The 18,736-nt window shown below is 45.4% G+C and overlaps 2 protein-coding genes across 6 annotated transcripts in view; one reads left to right on the forward strand and one right to left on the reverse strand.

Annotated features, from left to right (window-relative positions):
* The window catches only part of SCYL3 (SCY1 like pseudokinase 3), a 1,105,028-nt gene extending 1,100,409 nt beyond the window's left edge, over window positions 1-4,619 (reverse strand). The window contains exon 1 of the mRNA XM_085600229.1: window positions 4,315-4,619. Coding sequence (XP_085456355.1) covers window positions 4,315-4,599 — 285 coding nt within the window. The 5' untranslated portion in view covers window positions 4,600-4,619. The remainder of the gene's footprint in view (window positions 1-4,314) is intronic.
* A 440-nt stretch (window positions 4,620-5,059) lies between these two features.
* STX18 (syntaxin 18) overlaps window positions 5,060-18,736 on the forward strand; it is a 485,190-nt gene continuing 471,513 nt past the window's right edge. For 2 of the 5 annotated variants that reach the window (XM_085600230.1, XM_085600232.1), the window contains exon 1: window positions 5,060-5,404. In XM_085600230.1, coding sequence (XP_085456356.1) covers window positions 5,249-5,404 — 156 coding nt within the window. In that variant the 5' untranslated portion in view covers window positions 5,060-5,248. The remainder of the gene's footprint in view (window positions 5,405-18,736) is intronic. The other 3 variants (XM_085600234.1, XM_085600235.1, XM_085600233.1) reach the window with 2 other exon arrangements.

The raw sequence follows: 18,736 nt of genomic DNA on the forward strand, positions 1-18,736 counted from the left end.
TTATCCTGAAAAGACTTTTGAGAGACTGGTCCTGACCCGTTCTGACACTAGTTAGAATAGGTAATTATGAGAAATGATTTATTCTGATTTACTCTGACTAATTTTAGATAAAGCAATATAACTTTTAAACATGGTGTTAGTTGTTTCTTTTCTTGTCGTTTATTGAAGACTTTATGATTATTGTTTATAGATTGTTTATATTATGTTAGGCAACCACTAAACTGGTCCTATCGCCTAGATATAGATGCAGGGTGCTTTAGGAGTTTTCTTCCCACAGGTTTGCTGCTGGTAGAGTATTGGAGCGTATGTTAGTGAAATGGGCCCTAGCGTATGATGAATGTATGTGCGTGTAACTGTGAAATTACTCTATCTGTGGTAGTGGGCATATTTCTGATACCCTGATCTGTATCAGTACCACTGCAGACTCCACATCAAACACATCTACAAACTATTCAAACGTTTCACACCACTCCAGACTTCTTGGCGCATCATTCGGCCTTCTTCCGAAACCAAGGTGTGAACGCATTTCAAACACATTCAGCTGAAAGGGTGCCAAATGCCTATTAAGATAACTATCTTATTAGAAGGCTAACTTTCAGTTTATTGTAGGATTGCTGTTTCCTTTCACAGCAGATTCCTAAACCATTTAAAGCTGTTAGGCCACTCCAGACTTAGTGGCACGCTGTTTTTATCCTTTAATTTTTACAAAACAACGTCTAAGGTTAATTCAATGCATATGCTAGCTTTCTTTTTACATTTTGCTTAAACAAACATTTACATGTAAAAATGCAAGTGCAGAATGCTTAAATCACTATTTTGCTCGTATAGTAAACATGAACTCACCATAAAAAGCAGGAACGGGACTGCCTGTTATATTTACTTAAAGTGCATGGGAGTTAGCCTTAATTACTCGAAATGTTATTTCTTATTTAGGGAGGTTGCTGTATTGCACCATTAATAATATGCTGAGGTTGTGACATGCTCTGATATAGGTACAACTTTAGGATGCTGCTGTATTTTACTATTAGCAATAGGCAGGGCCGACTTTAGCACTGGTGGTGCCCGGTGCAACAATTATTTTTGGCGCCCCCACCCCTGTGACCACCTTCTCGGATTCACTCATTGACATCCGGCAAAACTACTCCTCATCGCTTCAATCAGAAGTTATTGCTAAACACAGCACACACCCTGAGGCCACCGCCCCCTCCACATGTCAGCACCCAGTGCAGCAGCACCAGTCGCACTGCCCTAAAGCCGGCCCTGGCATGAGGCAGTGAAAATGTAGCTTAAGGGAAACATCTGCAGACGTTGACACTGGGAGCAAAGTTCGAGTCTTGGCTCGGCAATACTTCTTCTGGGTTTAAGCACATTACTTAATCACTATCTGCCTACTAACAAAATATTTCTTTTATCCCTCTGTAACGTAACTCGTGCTCATATAAACAGCTGCATTGCGTTTGGGCCCAATCTTACGCTTTAAAACACAAAAAATCGTTAGCTTAAATTCACAATGGAGTTTTTATTAATTAAATTAATGCATATATAGGGAGATCACAAACCAAACAGCATTATCCATATAGCAAATGGACTTTTTGCTACTTTCACACACAGCATTCTAGTGAAACACGTACTAATATGAGTGTAAGGGGCCCCTGAAACATATCTTCCATGAGTGCCCCCTCACGTTGTCTGATGCTCCCTACTGTTGTCACATTAGCAGCACCTGTCCTACAGTTATACACATGCTAGTCCCTGACGCTACCCTGCTGGTTCATTCAAGAGCATCAGACCACAGTAAATGAATAAAAACGCAAATACAAACGAATACACATGCATAATTCCTTCAGCACATGAACCGAGAAGAATAAACATGAAAGGCAGCGCTTCGGGAGGTGAATCTAAAGTTGTACCAAGCTAGCTTTGGAAATGGTGGGAGGAATTCCAAGGGGCCGCAATGTGTAGAAATTGCACGGTTGATTTAAATGTCAAATATTTACATATCTGCAAAATTCTACCACGTATGGGGTTGTATTCCCATCACTCGCTGCCCAAGATGAAAAACTGCCCTCTCGTGGGGGTTCGCAGAAGCAGTACTGCACTTCCTTGAATACATCATATGCTAGGGTCGTAGGCAAACTTCCCATTTATTGAGGGGAAGTTAGCTGGCATTAATATTAGGCATGGTACAGCAAGCACATGCCAGCACAAACCATAAAAGCAATATATTCAATGCAGACGTCACATGCATCGGAATAGCCATCTTTCTATACTGGAGACATTTCTTATGTACCGAGCCTGACGCTTGCTTCAGTTTATCTATTAAAACACGTCCTTCATCCTGTTCACTGCCATGGAGCAGCTTTGCATGTCTGACTGCCCTTAGCTACTGGCATGTTCCAATGTTCCCTACACCATTTAGTGTAACAGTTCAAAGTTTTCGGTTTTGCTGTGTTGTGCACTTGTGACTGTGTGCCATGCCATCCATGCAGACTGCAATATTTATGTGCAGTGTACTCCACAGGTGTCAGCTCACCACTAAAGGTCTTGTGTATGTTCCTTCCTCTCCTGCCTCTCCTCAATATAGAGGCTCCTACTCCTTAAACAGTTCTCTTCTCCCCATCCCTCAGCATCCTTCCTTAAATCATGCCCCCTTCTCTTGTCCCGCTCCCTTATGGTCATAACACTGTACCCCTCCCTTGCTTCCTATATACCAGGATCTCTCTATAGCCACAGCAACGTCTCCACAATTGCCCCTCTTTTATCAAATCCCCTTTTATCAGGAGCTGCCGTTCTGTCTTTTTTCTCCTTAACACGCTGGTTACTGTCTTTATTGCTTTTTTAAATCTGAGAATTATCTCTCACTTTGGTTTTATTTTTTTTATTCCATACACCGAACACAATTATGTAAAAAATAAATAAAAGCAAAAGCACTTCTAAATAATACTGCTTACTAAAGTACACCAGTTTCTCATCTAGCTTTACTAAAAATGTACTTTATTATAGAAAAAACTGGAGTTGCATTCAAAGTATGATTCCTCTTTTTCTCACGTTGCTGTATTGCTTCATTAATAATAAGCAGAAGTTATGACGTGAGTTCATATTCATACAAGTTTGGGGATTTTACTGTATTCTGACAGGAGTAACTCTATCCAAGGATGTAGCCCAGAGGCAGCATCGACCATCTTTGGCGCTGGTGCCAAGGTTCGAGTTTTGCCTCAGCTTTACATCGCGGGGTTTCTGGCCAAATTACTTATTCTCCCCCGGCCTACAAAAAGTAATTGTATCCCTTTGTAACATAGCTGATGCTCATTTAACATGTTCCAATATCTTCGGATCCAGTTTATCTAATTAAAACTGCAAAACAAATGCTGACACAGGAATTTCTCAACACACATTATTTAACATTTACTTTTCCTCAAAAAAAAGTTGCAGGTGCATTTTACCACATCAAAGCACACTTTTTAATTTAATTTACGTATTGTGTACCATATTAAGCTTTACTATAGTTATCAAATAGTCTGACACTCTATATAATACATTTCATTGGAAGTAAACAGGTGATTTTATTATCTACATGGACCATGTTGCTACACTCATACAAAATTATATTTATGTCCTCAACCAACAAATACCCTTTCCTTGTCAGACAGTGGTGTAAAAAGGGCCATGAAGCCCCCATAGTGCGGGAGACCCTCAGGCTTACCCATCTTGTAGGGGGGACTCCTCAACCCTTACAAATGTGAATGTAAGGGGCCCCTTAAGCATATCTTCCATAGGGACCCCCTTACGTTTTCTGATGATCCCTACTGTTTGCATTAGAAGAGTGAAAACAGTGCTGTACTTCATTGAATACATCATATGGTTGGGTCGTAGGCTAACTTCCCATTTTAATGAGGTGAAGTTAGCTGCCATTAATACTAGGCAATCTTTTTTATTACATTTGGACTTTATTTTAGCCTTGAATAATTTTAGTTAATAAATATATTAACATTTAAAATGCCAATAGCTCTAACTCTAACAATTGCGAGACCTTTTGCATTTTCAATGCTTGATGTGTTGGTTAGCTGTCATGTTTAACTGGAGCCTTCTCTCCTCGATGTGTGTAACAGGCACAAGTGTTCGTATTAATTCTACAAAAAGGCAGACGAGTATGAGCAAGCAGCCAGTATCTGATGCAAACTACGATAACCTGTTCGGACATAGATAGAACGTTCATGAACACCTTTGCGTCAGGACACAGTGGGTGTCATCTCCGGCCCCAGATTATAAAACTAGTCGTGCTTAAATATCAGTCTGACCCGTAGACCCCCGTACCTGTGCTGCCTTGTGAACCTTGTTCTGATTGTCGGGCTGGTAGATGAAAACAGTGCATAATCGCCCGTCCCGCAGCAGTGCCGGGTGGATGGAGAGGCCGGAGGGCAACGTCCAGGAGGGTTCCTGCAGGGTGCAGCCTCGTAGAGCACTACTCTCCGCGCCCATCGCCCCGAAGAGCTCGCTGCGGTACAAGATATTACCACCACTGTCAACAGGAAACGCTAGAGCCCAGAAGAGCAACTTCAGCCTACCGGGCCTGGGGGCGTGTCTAATGGTGACGGCCATGTCAGTTGTGGGCAAAACTCTTCAATGTGGCTGTAGCGCATGGGGGAGGTTCATTATCCGGCGTTGGCGTAGGGGCGTGGTCTCTACACACCTGCTGCCATATTAAATGTGGGCAAAAACCTTACTTGAAAGAGGACGCTAGAAAGCTTCTTCCTCATACAACACCACAAACTTACTGTTATCAGAACGTATTTTGTTCATAAACTCATTTGTTGTTGGGGCAGGCGAAAAAGGTAAAGCACCAAGATTGATAATAAGTCATGGCGTGATAAATACATTAGGTCCGCAGTTAGCCAATCATTTTTCTTACTCTTTTCAAATGAACATTTTATGAAAACCGGATACCCTTATAGATCCTTAGATTCTTTTAGTAACATTTACATATTAAAACTGAATTTCTGCTCACAGCTACGTCGCTGTTACATTTTTAAGATGGCCGCCTGCTTTAGACACCCGGTATAGCCACCGTCACTCAGTGTAATGTTTAGCAGTATACAAACGCCTTTGCGCCGTCGTAGAATGGTGACGTTCAAGACTCAATCCAACGTGCCCATTGACGGCTGGAAGTGGAACTAGTGAGTGTGGCAGGGGATACGCTACTCTCGTAGTCAGGGAAACTTTTTGTTTTGCGGTCCTTAAAGAGGCAGATATGGCCGTGGACATCACCCTGCTCTTCAAAGCTAGTGTCAAAACAGTGAAGACAAGAAACAAGGCCCTGGGAGTAGCCCTCGACAACAGCAGTAAAGATGAACTCTTCAAGAAGAGCAGCCCCAAGGGGGACTTCAGTGTTCGAGCCAAGGAGGTGGTGAGTAAATTGACAAGATGCATACTTGAGTTTGATTGATGACAAGCCCCCCCCCCCCCACGCCCCTGTTATATCTGGCTTCAGCAGCTCCCTAATATATTATTTGTTTTTATCATTGAGCATTTGTAAAAACTTCGAGCTCTCTTGGCAGCCTAAATGTGGTCTCACGGCTTCACCCGACTTTGGAGCAGGGAAACCAAGGTGGAGCCTCGGGGTCGACTCCACTCCACATCTTGTGCTTGTGTTGCTCGCCCTTATTTAAAAGTTTATTATTTATTTAAAAGTTTTATATAGCTAGCTTGACCCGTAGGTATCAGAGCGCTTTACATACATACTGTAAAGAAAAACAGACGGAAATTGCATTACATAGCAGACAGTAAGGAAGCAAAACCAGGGATAAAAAAAAAATACAGCATGGAAGATAAGGTGGTTAACACAGTCTGGTCACCAACTATCCTTGAATGTCAAGAGAGAGGAGTAAACTTGGATAATGAAGTCTAGGTTAGTTGACGTTGGTCAGGAAAGTATTTGTTAAGGAGATGGATTTTCAGGTCCCTTTTGAAACAGGAGAAGGAGGGGTTGCATCTGAGGACTCTCGGGAGAGTGTTCCACATCCTGGGAGCATTGCCAGAGAACGATCGGTATTGTGTGGTTTTCTTCTTCAGTTTCGGAGGAATAAGAAGGAGTGAGTTGGAGCTTCTCAGCGTTCTGGATTGACCTGCTCTTACTAGTTTGTTGTTCAGGTAGTTAGGTGCCGGAGAGTGAGGGGTTTTGTGTGTTATGCAGGCCAGTTTGTAAATACACCTCCCTTCCATGGGAAGCCAGTTGAGGGAGTTGAGAGCTGGAGTGATGTGAACAAATCTTTTTACTCCAGATACGAGTCGAGCGGCCATGTTCAACACTGTCCTTAGAGGGGCTAGGTGAGCTTTTGGAGTCCCTGTTAGGGTGGTGTTCCCGTAGTCGATTTTAGAGAGAACTAGGGATTGGACTACTGTCTTGAGGTCATCATGGGGAAGAAAAGGTTTCAATTTCTTGAGGTGTTTTAGAGAGAAAAGAGCACTTTTTGCAGAGTTTTTGATGTGAGCCTCCAAAGATAAGTTCTTGTCAAGGGTGATGCCTAGAGACTTAACTGAGTCGGATAGGACGATGGGGCAGTTTAGGGCGACCAGATTCTTGAGCCACTCTTGGATTGGACGATGGTTGCTTTTTGGAGAGAATAGGATTAGTTCTATTTTATCTGGATTGAGTTTTAAGTGGCTAGTGTTGAACCAAGTTTGGATCTCGGTTAGAGTGGCATTGAGGTGTTGGATGTCTCTGGGAGACTTGATTTGGGTGTCATCAGCGTAAAGGTGGTAATTCACTCCAGCTTTTTTCAAGATGATTGTGAGGGGCTCCATGAAAAGATTGAAGCGGGCCGGGGAGAGGATCGAGCCTTGCGGGACCCCAAGTGTGACTTTTGTTGGCTTCGAGAGACAGGAGTTGATTTTAATTTGTTGCGAGCGGTGTTGAAGGAAGGAGCTGAACCATTTTAGTATTGTGCCATTGATGCTGGTGCGCTTCAACAAGGTCTCCAGAAGCGCTGGATGAATTACTGTGTCGAATGCCGCAGATAGGTCAATAAGGATGAGTAGGCAGGCATCACCTTCATCTAAAGCCTTGTGAATATCGTCAGAGACGTTGCGCATAGCTGTTTCCATGCTACAGCCTTTACTGAATCCTGATTGAAAGGTGTAGAGGAGGTTGAGCTCATCAATGTGTTTGTTGAGTTGGTGGAGAACGCATTTCTCCAATGTTTTTGCAAGGAATGGGAGGTTGGAGATAGGTCTGAGGTTGTTGAGATCATTAGGGTCGGCCCCTGGTTTTTTGAGAATGGGTGTGATTTGTCCAAGTTGAAGAGAGTCTGGGACACAGCCTGAGGTGAGAGAGACGTTGATGATTTTTGTCCAGAAAGGGGAAATGGTGTGGTTAAGTTATTTTATGATTGTGGATGGGATGGGGTCCATAGTGTGGGAGGAAGGTTTTAGGTGAGAAATTATACTGAAAACCTCATTTTCCGACATTAGCTCAAAGTCGGACCAATGCGCATTGTTTTTTAGCTGGAGGCAGAACTGATTGTCCTTGGTAAGAACTCTTTCTGAATGATCAGGGGTGGTTAGAGTGGGGCAGGTTAAGAGGGAAGGAGGGTTAGAGGTTTGGATGAAGGATTGATCAATTTTCGAGACTTTATTAGTGAAGAAGGTGGCAATTAATTCACAACGCTCATTGGTGGCTTTGATTTCTTGAGAGGGAGTGCAGTTAGTTTGGCTTTTGACAATGTTGAAGAGTTCTCTCAGTCTGTTTTTCGCCAGATCTAGTTGGCTGCGGAAGAAAGACGCCTTTTCACTTAAAATGTGTTTCTTGTATGCTTGCCGAGCAGATCTAAGTTGCGCTAGGTGTAAGGTCGAGGGGTTTAGTCTCCAAGACCATTCCGTTTGAGTTGACGCCTTTCCTCATTCAGATCCACGTTAAACCAGGGTTTAGATTTGGTTCGTCTCAATTGTTTGAGAGGAGTTACTTGGTCTAGAACCTCTGTCATTTTTGAGTTAAAGTGTGTAGTGAGGACATCGGCCGTCGATAATGAGGGTTGGAGTTGAAGATGGTCATGAATCCTGGATTCAAGTTCGGATAAAGGGACTGCTTTGATATTTCTGGTCCAGTGTTTAGGTTTGTCATCACAAATAGGTTGGTGGAAGACAAGTGCATCGATCTTGAACAGAATGAGGTGGTGGTCGGACCAGTCAATGGGAGAAATCGCTCTCAGGGAAACCAGATCATTGTTGGTAATGATCGCATCCAGTGTTGCACCTTTGATGTGAGTTGGTTTATTGCAGAGTTGTTTGAGGTTCTATATTTCAAGTAGGTTGGATAGGTTCTGGGCAGTGGAGTCTTCTGGGTCGTTCCAGTGGATATTGAGGTCACCCAGGAACACGTCTTTAGTGTCTTTCATGGAGAACTGTGATATTAGGTCTGTTAGTTCTTCTTGCTCCTACTGGTGTGCTATTCCATTCACCGTTAGTGCATTGAAACCGGAATCGTGCCCGAGAGACTTCCACGTGTGGGACATGCAGATCGTGTTACGAGCCCACAGGCACAGGGTCACACAGTGCAATGCATGCCAGCTGCAATTATGACTGCGCTCTAGTGGATGAGGGACTGTGCTTCCACCTGCGGGGCATGCAGCTCACAGGGTCATGCCTGCACGTGTAAGGTGCATCCTTGTAGTTCCATACAAGGCATGGCGTTAACTCTACCATGCCTGCTTAGAAGGTATAGCGATTCATAGTGCATCAGGTGCAGTGGCACCAGGCCGAGGGGTGAGAGGGACTGTCTGCACCCCAATTTGGACAGTTTCCACTACTTAACTGCGGTTAGGGTGTGTACTCCTTGCTTGCTTTAGGGCTGTTACTTCTGGGATGCAGTGCAAGCTCCTGCCTGCTGCAGCTGAGACACGACCACAGGGAAAGAAGGCACCTGGTGAGAGGACAGGCTGTGAAGCAGAGAGGGTCTTACCTGAGAAGTCTGCTAGCGCTGAGCTCTCCGGGGCGCAGAGCAGTAGCAGGGCCGGACAGAGAAGGACGGGGGCGGCAGGGGCTCGCAGAGGTGTCTCCTGGGGCAACCGCCCAGGTCCACCATGGTGTGACTCGGAGCATGCATACATTGCTTACTGTAATAATGTTGTCTCTTAGCATCTAAAGCTTCACAGAAAACATGTCAAGGTTTCTTTTGTCACAAAATTGCGTTGAGTTGCTTGAGAAATTCTACACGGAACGCTTTCTGTGGGTGATATGTTTTGAATAATAGAACATACATATGGTCTTTACAGAAAGACATATATCACTATGGGAAGTGATACCAATTAGCTAGTTTACCAGCTGTTGCATAATTGACCGGACTGTTTCCAGGCGTTTTACCCTTGAGATGCAAAATGGTGTCTTGACATAGACTGACAACAGTGTGACGTTGGCATGCACGTTCAAGAGAGGACGCCGAGCATGCCCAGTAGTAATGCAACATCCTCCCCTTCCACTGAGCTTGATCCCTGGAGAGTCACAATGACCTAGCACTCGCAAACGTCAATTAAGACTGTTTTGCACCGGATTTCTAAAAAATGTCCCTCGCTCCAGCATCACCCGCTCTCTGAAAGGGGCAGGACTGGAATGGAAGCAGCATGCAGATGTTGCCGGAGATGAGTTTAGGGCCCAAATGGTGCATGGGCTGCGCTCGTGCCTCGCATGCGCTCCCACCTGCCTGAGCTGCACCGGTGAAGGGGAGACTGGCGGGCGCGTGCAGGCGACTGGGGCAGAGCAGCAGAGAGCCGCCAGCGGAGCATGGCCAGCGCAGGGAGAGCTCTTCTACCGGGCTCGCGGTGCACATGTGGTGTGAGCAGGACCTGCCTGCACCCGGCGCTGTGTCTGCGGACACTGACTGAGCTGCCTGGCTAATGAAGGCCACTTAGATCCGGATCCTTAAAAGAGCCACGGGCGGACAGGTGAAGCAGTTCGACATCTGGGTAAAGCACCTTTTTATTTCATACGCTGGGCAGCGGCGGGGGGGGGGTTGCTATGAGAGCGGTGTAGGTAGAGGGCACTGCGCCGCCTGTGGTCCGAGGACGAGGTAAGCTGTCGGCATTGTGAGAAAAATATAGTGCTTCGTGACTAATGAAGGAGACTGTGTAACTCTGCAATTGAAAGATCCAGTCCAGATGGGCCATTCGAGAAGGAGTCAGGGCGGTAACAAAGAAGCCTAATTTTGAATCGGAAGCCAGCGTTTAACATAAACGATGACGCCAGCCAATAGGAATGATGGGCGGGGCTTCAAGTCCCCTTCTGAAATCCACTCGATTACAAGAAGCCTCGCAGAGCGAGCAACGCATGCGCGCTGCAATGCAGGTCTGCGGGACCTAAAAATGAATGTGTCCTTGTGTAACATAACTGGTGCTCATGTAAAGCGCTCCAATACCTTTCGGGTCGAGTTCGCACTATATAAATCTGCACACACACAAAAAAAAATTAGTGGTAGAAAGCAACTTTCCACGCGGAGAGCCGTTATTTATTTATTTTTATTTATTTAATGCAATTTATATAGCGCGGACTTTACCCAAAGGTGTCAGAGAGCTTCACCATAGAACCAAGTACTTACATGAGGAAATTTACATACTTACACGTTACAGATACAAACAAGATAGATGACAAAGTAAAATAAAACAATAGATGGCAGTCACACAAAAATCAAAAACACAATATGATTAGGATCGTACAGGCAAAGATTACAGACATGAGAAGGGATGTATTAATTCTAGAAGTGTCTCTTGAATAGAAGAGTTTTGAGGTCAGTTTTGAAAGTCTGGGTAGAGGTGGTGGTACTGAGTACTGGAGGAAGCGAGTTCCAGATTCTGACCGCATTGCCTGAGAAGGATTGAGCCATCGATTTTTCCATTTTGAAGGTGGGGTGCTCCAGCAGTAATTTTTCCGCATTACGTGAAGGTCTAGAGCCTCCAGAGATTTGAAGTTTATTTGCCAGGTATCGAGGGGAGGAAGTGTGCAAGGCTTTGTGGGTGATACAGGCAGTCTTGTTGATTGATCTTGCTTCGATGGGAAGACATTGAAAAGAAAAAAGTAGGGGTGTGATGCGGTCACTTCTTTGGGCCCCGAAGACAAAACTAGCCGCTGAATGGAGAACGGATTTAAGAGGGGAAAGGTGAGATTTGGGGAGGCCAGTAAGCAGAGTATTGAAATATTCTTACCTAGAGAGAACCAGAGATTGGACCAAGGTTTTTAGGTCTTGCTCCGGAAAGAAACGTCGAATCCCCAGAGAAGGCACAGTTGGTAACGTGCATTCTTTGCAATGGAATTGATGTGGGATTGTAGATTGAGCCTTTTGTCAAGAATGACACCAAGGGATTTAGCACTGTCGACAACGAAAGGGTTGTTGTTCAGTAAGTTCAGTTTATTCATCCAAGATTGAACCGGAGGAGGAGAAAGTGACATAGAGAGGAGGAGGAGTTCAGTTTTGGATGGTTTCAGACTGAGTTGATGAGCTAACATCCAGTTTTGAATAGAGTTAAGAGTAGAGTTGATGATTGAGATGTCGTGTGAGGAAGACGACTTAAGGTAGATTTGGGTGTCATCAGCATAGAGGTGGTAAAGTATCCCATATTTCCTTAACAGATTACCCAATGGTTCCAAATAAAGATTGACCAGAGTAGGTGCGTGTATAGATCCTTGAGTGGCGCCTTGACCTACCGTCATTGAAGACGAAAGGCTGTTAGCTATTTTAATCACTTGAGATCTGTCCTAGAGGAATAAAGGAAACCATTTAAGCACTGTGCCTTCCAAACCCGTTCTATGTTTTATGGTGTTAAGGAGAGTGTTGTGATTAAGAGTGTCAAAGGCTCCAGATAGGTGTAGAAGAATCAGAAGACAAGACTCCCCAGAGTCAAGAACACGCAGGGCAACATCAATCACTTGCAGCAGGGCTGTTTCAGTGCTGCAGTCTTGCATGAAACCAGATTGGAATTCGTCGAGAAGATTGTTATCCTTAATATGTAGGGAAAGTTATTTCGCTTCACATCTTTCTGTGATTTTCGGAAGAAAAGGGAGGTTGGTGACGGGGCGGAAGTTTTTGCATCAGCTGAGGGTATTTGAAGAAGTGGGGTAACCTGTCCTGTTTTAAGGGCTACAGGAAGGGACCCTTGGCTGAGGAAGAGGTTAACCAGACCGCTCCAATAGGAAAGTGTGTGGATGTAGAGGTCAATGGCGATGTCACTTGGGATGGGGTCGAAAGAATGATTGGAGGGTTTCGTTTCAAGAATGCATTTGAGGAGGGCATCTTCAGAGATGTCAAAGTTCTGCCAAGTGACTAAGGATTTGCGCTCCTCTAGGGGGTAGAGTAAATGACCTGATCCACCAGTGATTTCACTTTTTCATCAAAGCATATAGTGAATGCTGCTGCTTTCTTTGGAGGTTCGTCTGGCTTGAAGGTTGAGGGAGAGACATTTGTATTTTTGATGAGGTCAAATAGTTTTTTGGGGCCGTTTTTGGCTGAGTTGAGGACGGTTCTGAAGTGTGACGCTTTTTCATGGAAGATGTGTTAGTGGTATTTTGATCTTGCTGAGCGCAGAATAGAGAGATTAGTGGTGGATGGTGATTGTCTCCTTTGTTTCTCCAGGAGTCTCAGGTTCTTCCTCTCTGTATAAAGGGATTTATTGAACCATGGAGCAGAAGGAATAGGCCTTTTCTTTTTGCTTTGGAGTGGAGCAACATTATCAATTTCGATTGCAAGGCTGGAGCGGCATTGGGAGAGAAGATCGTTGACTTCCGAATTAGGGTCTAATAATGGAAGTGATAGCATGGCAGAATCGCAAAGAATGTCAAGGTCAATATGTTTGGTGTTACGGAACCTGGTAGTAGTCCTTTTTAGGTTGGCCAAGAGTTACAGAGTGAGATAGCTGAAGAGAGAAGGGTAGGAGGAAGTGGTTGGACCAGTCTACTGGAATAGGGACAGCAATAGTTAGCATATCTGATTTGGATATAACAAGGTCAAGAATTGAGCCCTTCAAGTGTGTTGGTTCCGTGCAGTGTTGGATAAGTTAATTTACTGAGAAAAAAGTGGCAAGCCTATTGGCAGCTGAGTCTTCCAAGGATCCCCAGTGGAGATTAAGATCTCCCAGAAAAAATCTGTCTGTCACTTTGAGAGTATTGGTGGCTGGCGAAGTTGGTGAGTTCCTTCAGAAAAGAGGAGCAGTCACCGGGCAAGTGATATATAGCATGAAATCTGAAAGGGGAGCAGTGTCGCACTTGAAGCTCCAGAGAAAGGCATTTGGCGGTATGGAAGGAACTGGTAAGAAAAACATTGACTTGAAGGGAGTTTCTGAAGATGATTACAGTGCCTCCTCCAACTTTATCTGTTCTATCGTTTCTAAAGATGGAGTAGTCGGTGGGTAGCGGAAGATCAAAAGTACTATGAGAGGTGCTGTTGAACCAGGTCTCAGTGAGGAAGAGAATGTCAAGATTCTTAACAGTAATGGTGTCAGAAATTTCCAGCTTGTGTTTAACTGCAGATCTGCAGCTGTGGAGCAAGCAGCACAACTCTGACAGGACAGTTTTGGTGAAGGGGGTGTTTGGGCTTATAGGGGTGATAGGGATAATGTTCCTGTATGAGGGTGCCAGGGTATAATCAGGCTGATGTTTAGTGGCAGAGGAGATGGTCAGGATAGCGCACAGAGTAGACGTAATTGGAGAGAGGACGGGGGATGGCATTAGAAGTCTTGTAACTAGCCAGTAAATTAATCATGTCTGCAAAAGACCGATTATGTGAGGCTTTGTTGGGGCGCAGGAGCAAGGTATTCCTCCTGGAGTTTGGGGAAGTGGGTGCTTGGCAGGTGAATTGGGTTGTTGGGAAAGGCGGAAATTTTAGTACGTAGGAGTGAGATAGAGGCTTCAAGCTGGGAGATAGAGGAAAAGAGAAGTCCTAGTTTGTTTTCTAAAGAGAGTAGGACTGAGCACAGAATGTTGGGAGGATCGATGGGTTCCGGAGGGAGTGCAATTGGTGAGGTAGGGCGGGGAGAAGTGGGGGTGAGGAAGGAGTAAGGGGGTGCAGGAGTGAAAGGTGGAGATAGATGGTGGTTGGAAGTTGTCGGTGCATCTGAGGTGGAAAGAGAGTTATCTTTGCAGCTGTTGAACAGAGGAGAAGAATTAAGTTCAAATTTAGGGGGAGACGGGTGTGGAAAATGGTGAAAGGGTGGAATGCGGGTAGTGGAAAGAGGGGAGTCAAGGAATGGCAGGAGGTTAGTGAAAAAGAGAGGCGTAGGGGCTGGAGAAGTCCCGTGGGCAGGGGGACGTGAGTGGAAGGGGGCTGGCACCAAATAGAGAAGGGGGATTGACCTACAGAGTAGTTAAAGGGAGAGTATGGTTCTGCTAGGCCCAGGTGAGGGCAAAGGAAGAGATGGCCTGGGGGTATACAGGGTTGAGCAGCAATAATGGAGAGAAGTGAGAATGAGGAGAGAAGGAGAGGGGAAGAGGGGAAGGAATAAGGGGGAAAGTACGCAGAGTTAACTGGGATGATTTGGTTCTCCGAGATCTCCTTGAAACGGTTTAGGAAGGTCAACACAGACCCATTCTCCTTCCTGAAACACCCTGGATTTCACATGCTCGTTCTGATCATATCTGCTTTTATATTTGACCTGGTGTTCAGAAACTCTTCTAGAGATTTTGCAGCTGTCCAACACACACACCCTTTTTCATTACCCATGAAGCAAACTACCTGGTCTTAGGAGTCCTGCCCTTCAAAGACCTGAACGAGGAAACCCCTGAAACACAAATGGGAGCAGAACGATATGCCCATACGGTTTCCTGCATAGCCGAAATAGCAGGGGTACCTAGTGATTCCGCTCTTTCTAGACACTCTTTGAACATGCGGTATATGCGTTTCACCAGCCCATTCGCACCGGGGCACTACAAGGCGGTCTTATGATGAGTAACATTTAAATCCGATAAAAACTCTTTCATAACTTCTGACGTGAATTGTACCCCATTGTCGGTCACTTATGATGTCAGGAATGCCTTCTTCAAAGAATGCCCCTTGCAAGAACTGGATGAGGGCCTCTGTATTGATTTGGTGTACATACTTGAAAACCAACCGAGTGTGATAGTCCACCAATGCCAGAATAAAACGCTTGTACAACATCTTGAGATTGAGAGGGCCAATAATGTTGAGCACTAATTTGGACCAAGGGCTATCTGGGACCTCTACGGGTGACAGCAGAGGCTTCCTGGCTAGGTGGGATTTGTCACTTATTCTGCACTCCATGCAATCTCTCACCTTGTTCTCCGCCATGGCGTTCATGCCTGGCCACCAATAATCTAGACGTATTTTGTTCTTGGTGAGACTGCGCCCTAAATGACCTATATGGGCCAATTCCACAATTTCTCCCTTAACTTCTCAGGGGGAATGATTTTCTCCCCCTGCAAACTGTACCCTCTTGTATGTTTAACTCCAACCACACATCTCAGTACTAAAACATCAACGCTGGAATATCACTTTCAGCAGAAAGCCAACCATTCCGTATGTACTCTTTCAGGGAAATCATCTCCTCATCAGTTTTTACACAACCATCCCACTCCTCCTTATTCAAGTTAGTTAACCTTAGTATTACATCTTAACACTCCACAACATCAGCATCTTTATCAACATTAGTAGAACGGACAAAAAGTCTGCGAACACATTTTGTTCTCCAGGTAAGTATTTGACTCTAAAGTTGTACCCTTCTAGTCCCAAAATCTATATCACAATCCTGGGAGTGGTCCTGGCAGACCCTTTTGTGGTGAAAGCATACATCAGAGGCTTATGATTGCTTTTTACAGTAAATGGTATGCCCCACAAGAAAATTGAGAAATGCCTAACCGCCCAAAAGCAAGTTTTTTTTCTGCCCCTTTCTTTTTTTTTTTTGATTACCAATTTTATTGCATAGACGTAGCACCATTCAGACATGACAAGTATTGCAATACATTTACTAGAAATTTCACCAATCTTTTTTTTTTTTGCAGAGATTTATATAGCGCGAACTTGACCCGAATCCAATCGGGTATCAGAGCGCTTTACATAGCACCAGTTACGTCACATGAGGACACACATTCATTTTTTTGTTAGGCACGGGGAGATTAAGTGATTTGCCCAGAATCACCGAATGTTCAGCGTCATTACCGAGACTCAAACCCAGGTCTGAGGTCGAGCGCCCTAGCCATTAGGCCAACTCCTCTCCCCAAATCCCTATCCCAATCTGCTCGTATGGAATATGCCTCCACCCGAACAGTGGACACTCAGACCAGTGGTCCCAGCCATTTGCCCCTTATACATATGTTCATGCTTAGTTGGGCACCATCTTGCTCTGTAGATGGCTCTTTCTTGGGTGGTGCACCAATCTACGTCTCTGTGCCATTTAGCTAAGAAGGGAGGTGCCGAGTCCTTCCAGGCAGCTGCTATGTCTCTCTTAGCTACAAGAACGGAAGTCCCTAGGAATAGCTTGTCAGCCCGGGAGCCATCTAATCCCTCCATCACTCCCATGAGAAGGGCACGGGGACTGAGGGGAACTTCCCACCCCAACACCTCTTAGCTCAGATACAATGGAAGTCCAGTACTTGGTGAGGATGTCACAGGACCAAACCATGTGATAGAAGTCTGCTATGTCCGCTTTACAGCGGGGGCAAGTTGGGGTCAGGAGGAAGCCTTCCCTGTGGAGTCACACCGGGATAAGATAAGCACAGTGGAGAAAATAGATCTGAATGAGGCGGAGCCTGGCGGATATTGTGAGCCTCCTAGGGGCCATCATGGTGACCCGCCAGTCCTCCTCCTCAAGAGGGCCAAGCCACCGATCCCACCGGGTCCTGAGATGCTCTATTGTTGATGGGTTGGTGTTCACCAGGGAGACATACATTTGGGATATCTCCCCCCCCCCCCCCCCTTTCCTAAGCTTCCCATAAGGAGCTTGGCCTCTAAGTGACTCAATTCAGGGATGGTTGTGTGGTCAGAGACATGAAGGGTCAGGGCGTTTCACAACTGGAGATACCGAAAAATTGGGTGGAGTGCAAGGTGTATGTCTTTTGGAGGTCTTGGAAGGAGGACAGATGCTCCTCCTTCCATACGTCTCCCAAGCAAGTCACGCCAATTAGGTCCCATTTCTGGAACCGTAGTAGTGTTGCAACCTCCCGTAGCCATGTACCATGCCATAATGGTGTTTGTAGTGAGAGTTTGGTTTCTGCCAACGACGGAGGTCCTCTTTCAAGTGCTTGACGAGTGGGGTGAGATTAAGGGACTAAGTCAGTTCGGGAAGGAATACCACCCAGATCCTGAGATATTTGAATGAGAGCCTACACAAGGAAATGGTTGTTTGCCAATCAACGCATTCCCTTGAGACATGGAGAGGCACCACCGTAGATCTGTCTGGGCTGAGACGCAGTCCCTATGCCTTCTCGAACAGGTGGAGGATGTGGAGAGATCTTGGTCCGGATCGGGCCGGGTCCGCCAGATCGAGGAGGACGTCATCAGCATAAAGGGCGATCCGGTCTTCATGAGATTTATGCCAGCGCCAGCCCTGAATCTGGCCATCACTGCTGGTATGACATTCCAGGGGTTCAATCGCGAGAGCGAATAGGAGAGGGGAAAGCAGGCATCCCTGGCGGGTCTCCCTCTCGATCAGAAAGGCATCCGACAGTGCACCATTTATGAGGACTCTGGCTGACAGAGTAGAGTAAAGGACCTTCACCATCCCTTAGTTTTCCAGCCCCTTTCAATGTCCGAGAGGCAAACAAAACGATTTGCTCCTTACCCTGCACATACTGTGTAAGACTAGCCCCCAAATCCTTGTTGCTGGTATCAGTGCTCAGTAGTGTGGGTTTCATAGGGTCAAATCTACCCAGGGAAGGGGCCGTAACAATACCTTCCTTCACTGACATGAAGGCATCATGACACTCTTTACTCCACACGTAAGGGACCTTGGACTTAAATAACACCCGCCGCGGTTCCACAATGCTGGCATAACTACGAACAAATTTAGAGCAATATTCCGATAGACCCTGAAAAGTTTTGAGGTCTTGGACACAGGTTGGGGCTGCTGTATTTTGGATTGCCTCTACCAAATTTAAATTGGGTTTAATATCATCCCGTGAAATGGTGTGACCAAGGTACTAAACCGATCCCACCCCTATGTGACATTTCTCCTTTTTCAAGGCGAGCCCCGCCTTCTCTAGACAACACCCTTTTAAGCATGACAGTGTGTTCCTCCACATCCTTGCCATAGATGAGGATGTCATCTTGAAAACATAATGTTCCTGGGAAGTCTCTTAGCACATGTTGCATGATCCTCTGAAAGGGAGCCAACCTAAAGGGCAAACATAAGAACTGAAACGCCCCTAGGGGGGCCCAAAGGAGGCGAGGTGACGAAAATTGAGATGTAACTCAACCTGGTGGTAAGCAGAGGAAAGATCAGGAACACTGAAACAACTTGCTCCCTTAATTAAAGTAAGTACCTCATGAATGCATGGCAAGGGGTGTCTGTCCACCCATATGTTCTCATTGAGATCCCTTAGGTCAACACAATGTCTAATGTCCTTGCCAGATGCTTTAGTAGTAGGGACAATCAGAGCCAACCACTGAGAGTTCTCAATAGGTTCAATAACACCCAACGTTAACAATCTGTCCAATTCAGCTTTGAGGAGGGCATGCATAATGTGAGGGATGGGTCTAACCTTATGTGCAACAGGTTTAGCATTAGATTTGAGTTTGATAGAGTGTTTGTAA

The sequence above is a fragment of the Triturus cristatus genome, chromosome 4_2, assembly GCF_964204655.1.
Source record: "Triturus cristatus chromosome 4_2, aTriCri1.1, whole genome shotgun sequence".
NCBI lineage: Eukaryota > Metazoa > Chordata > Amphibia > Caudata > Salamandridae > Triturus > Triturus cristatus.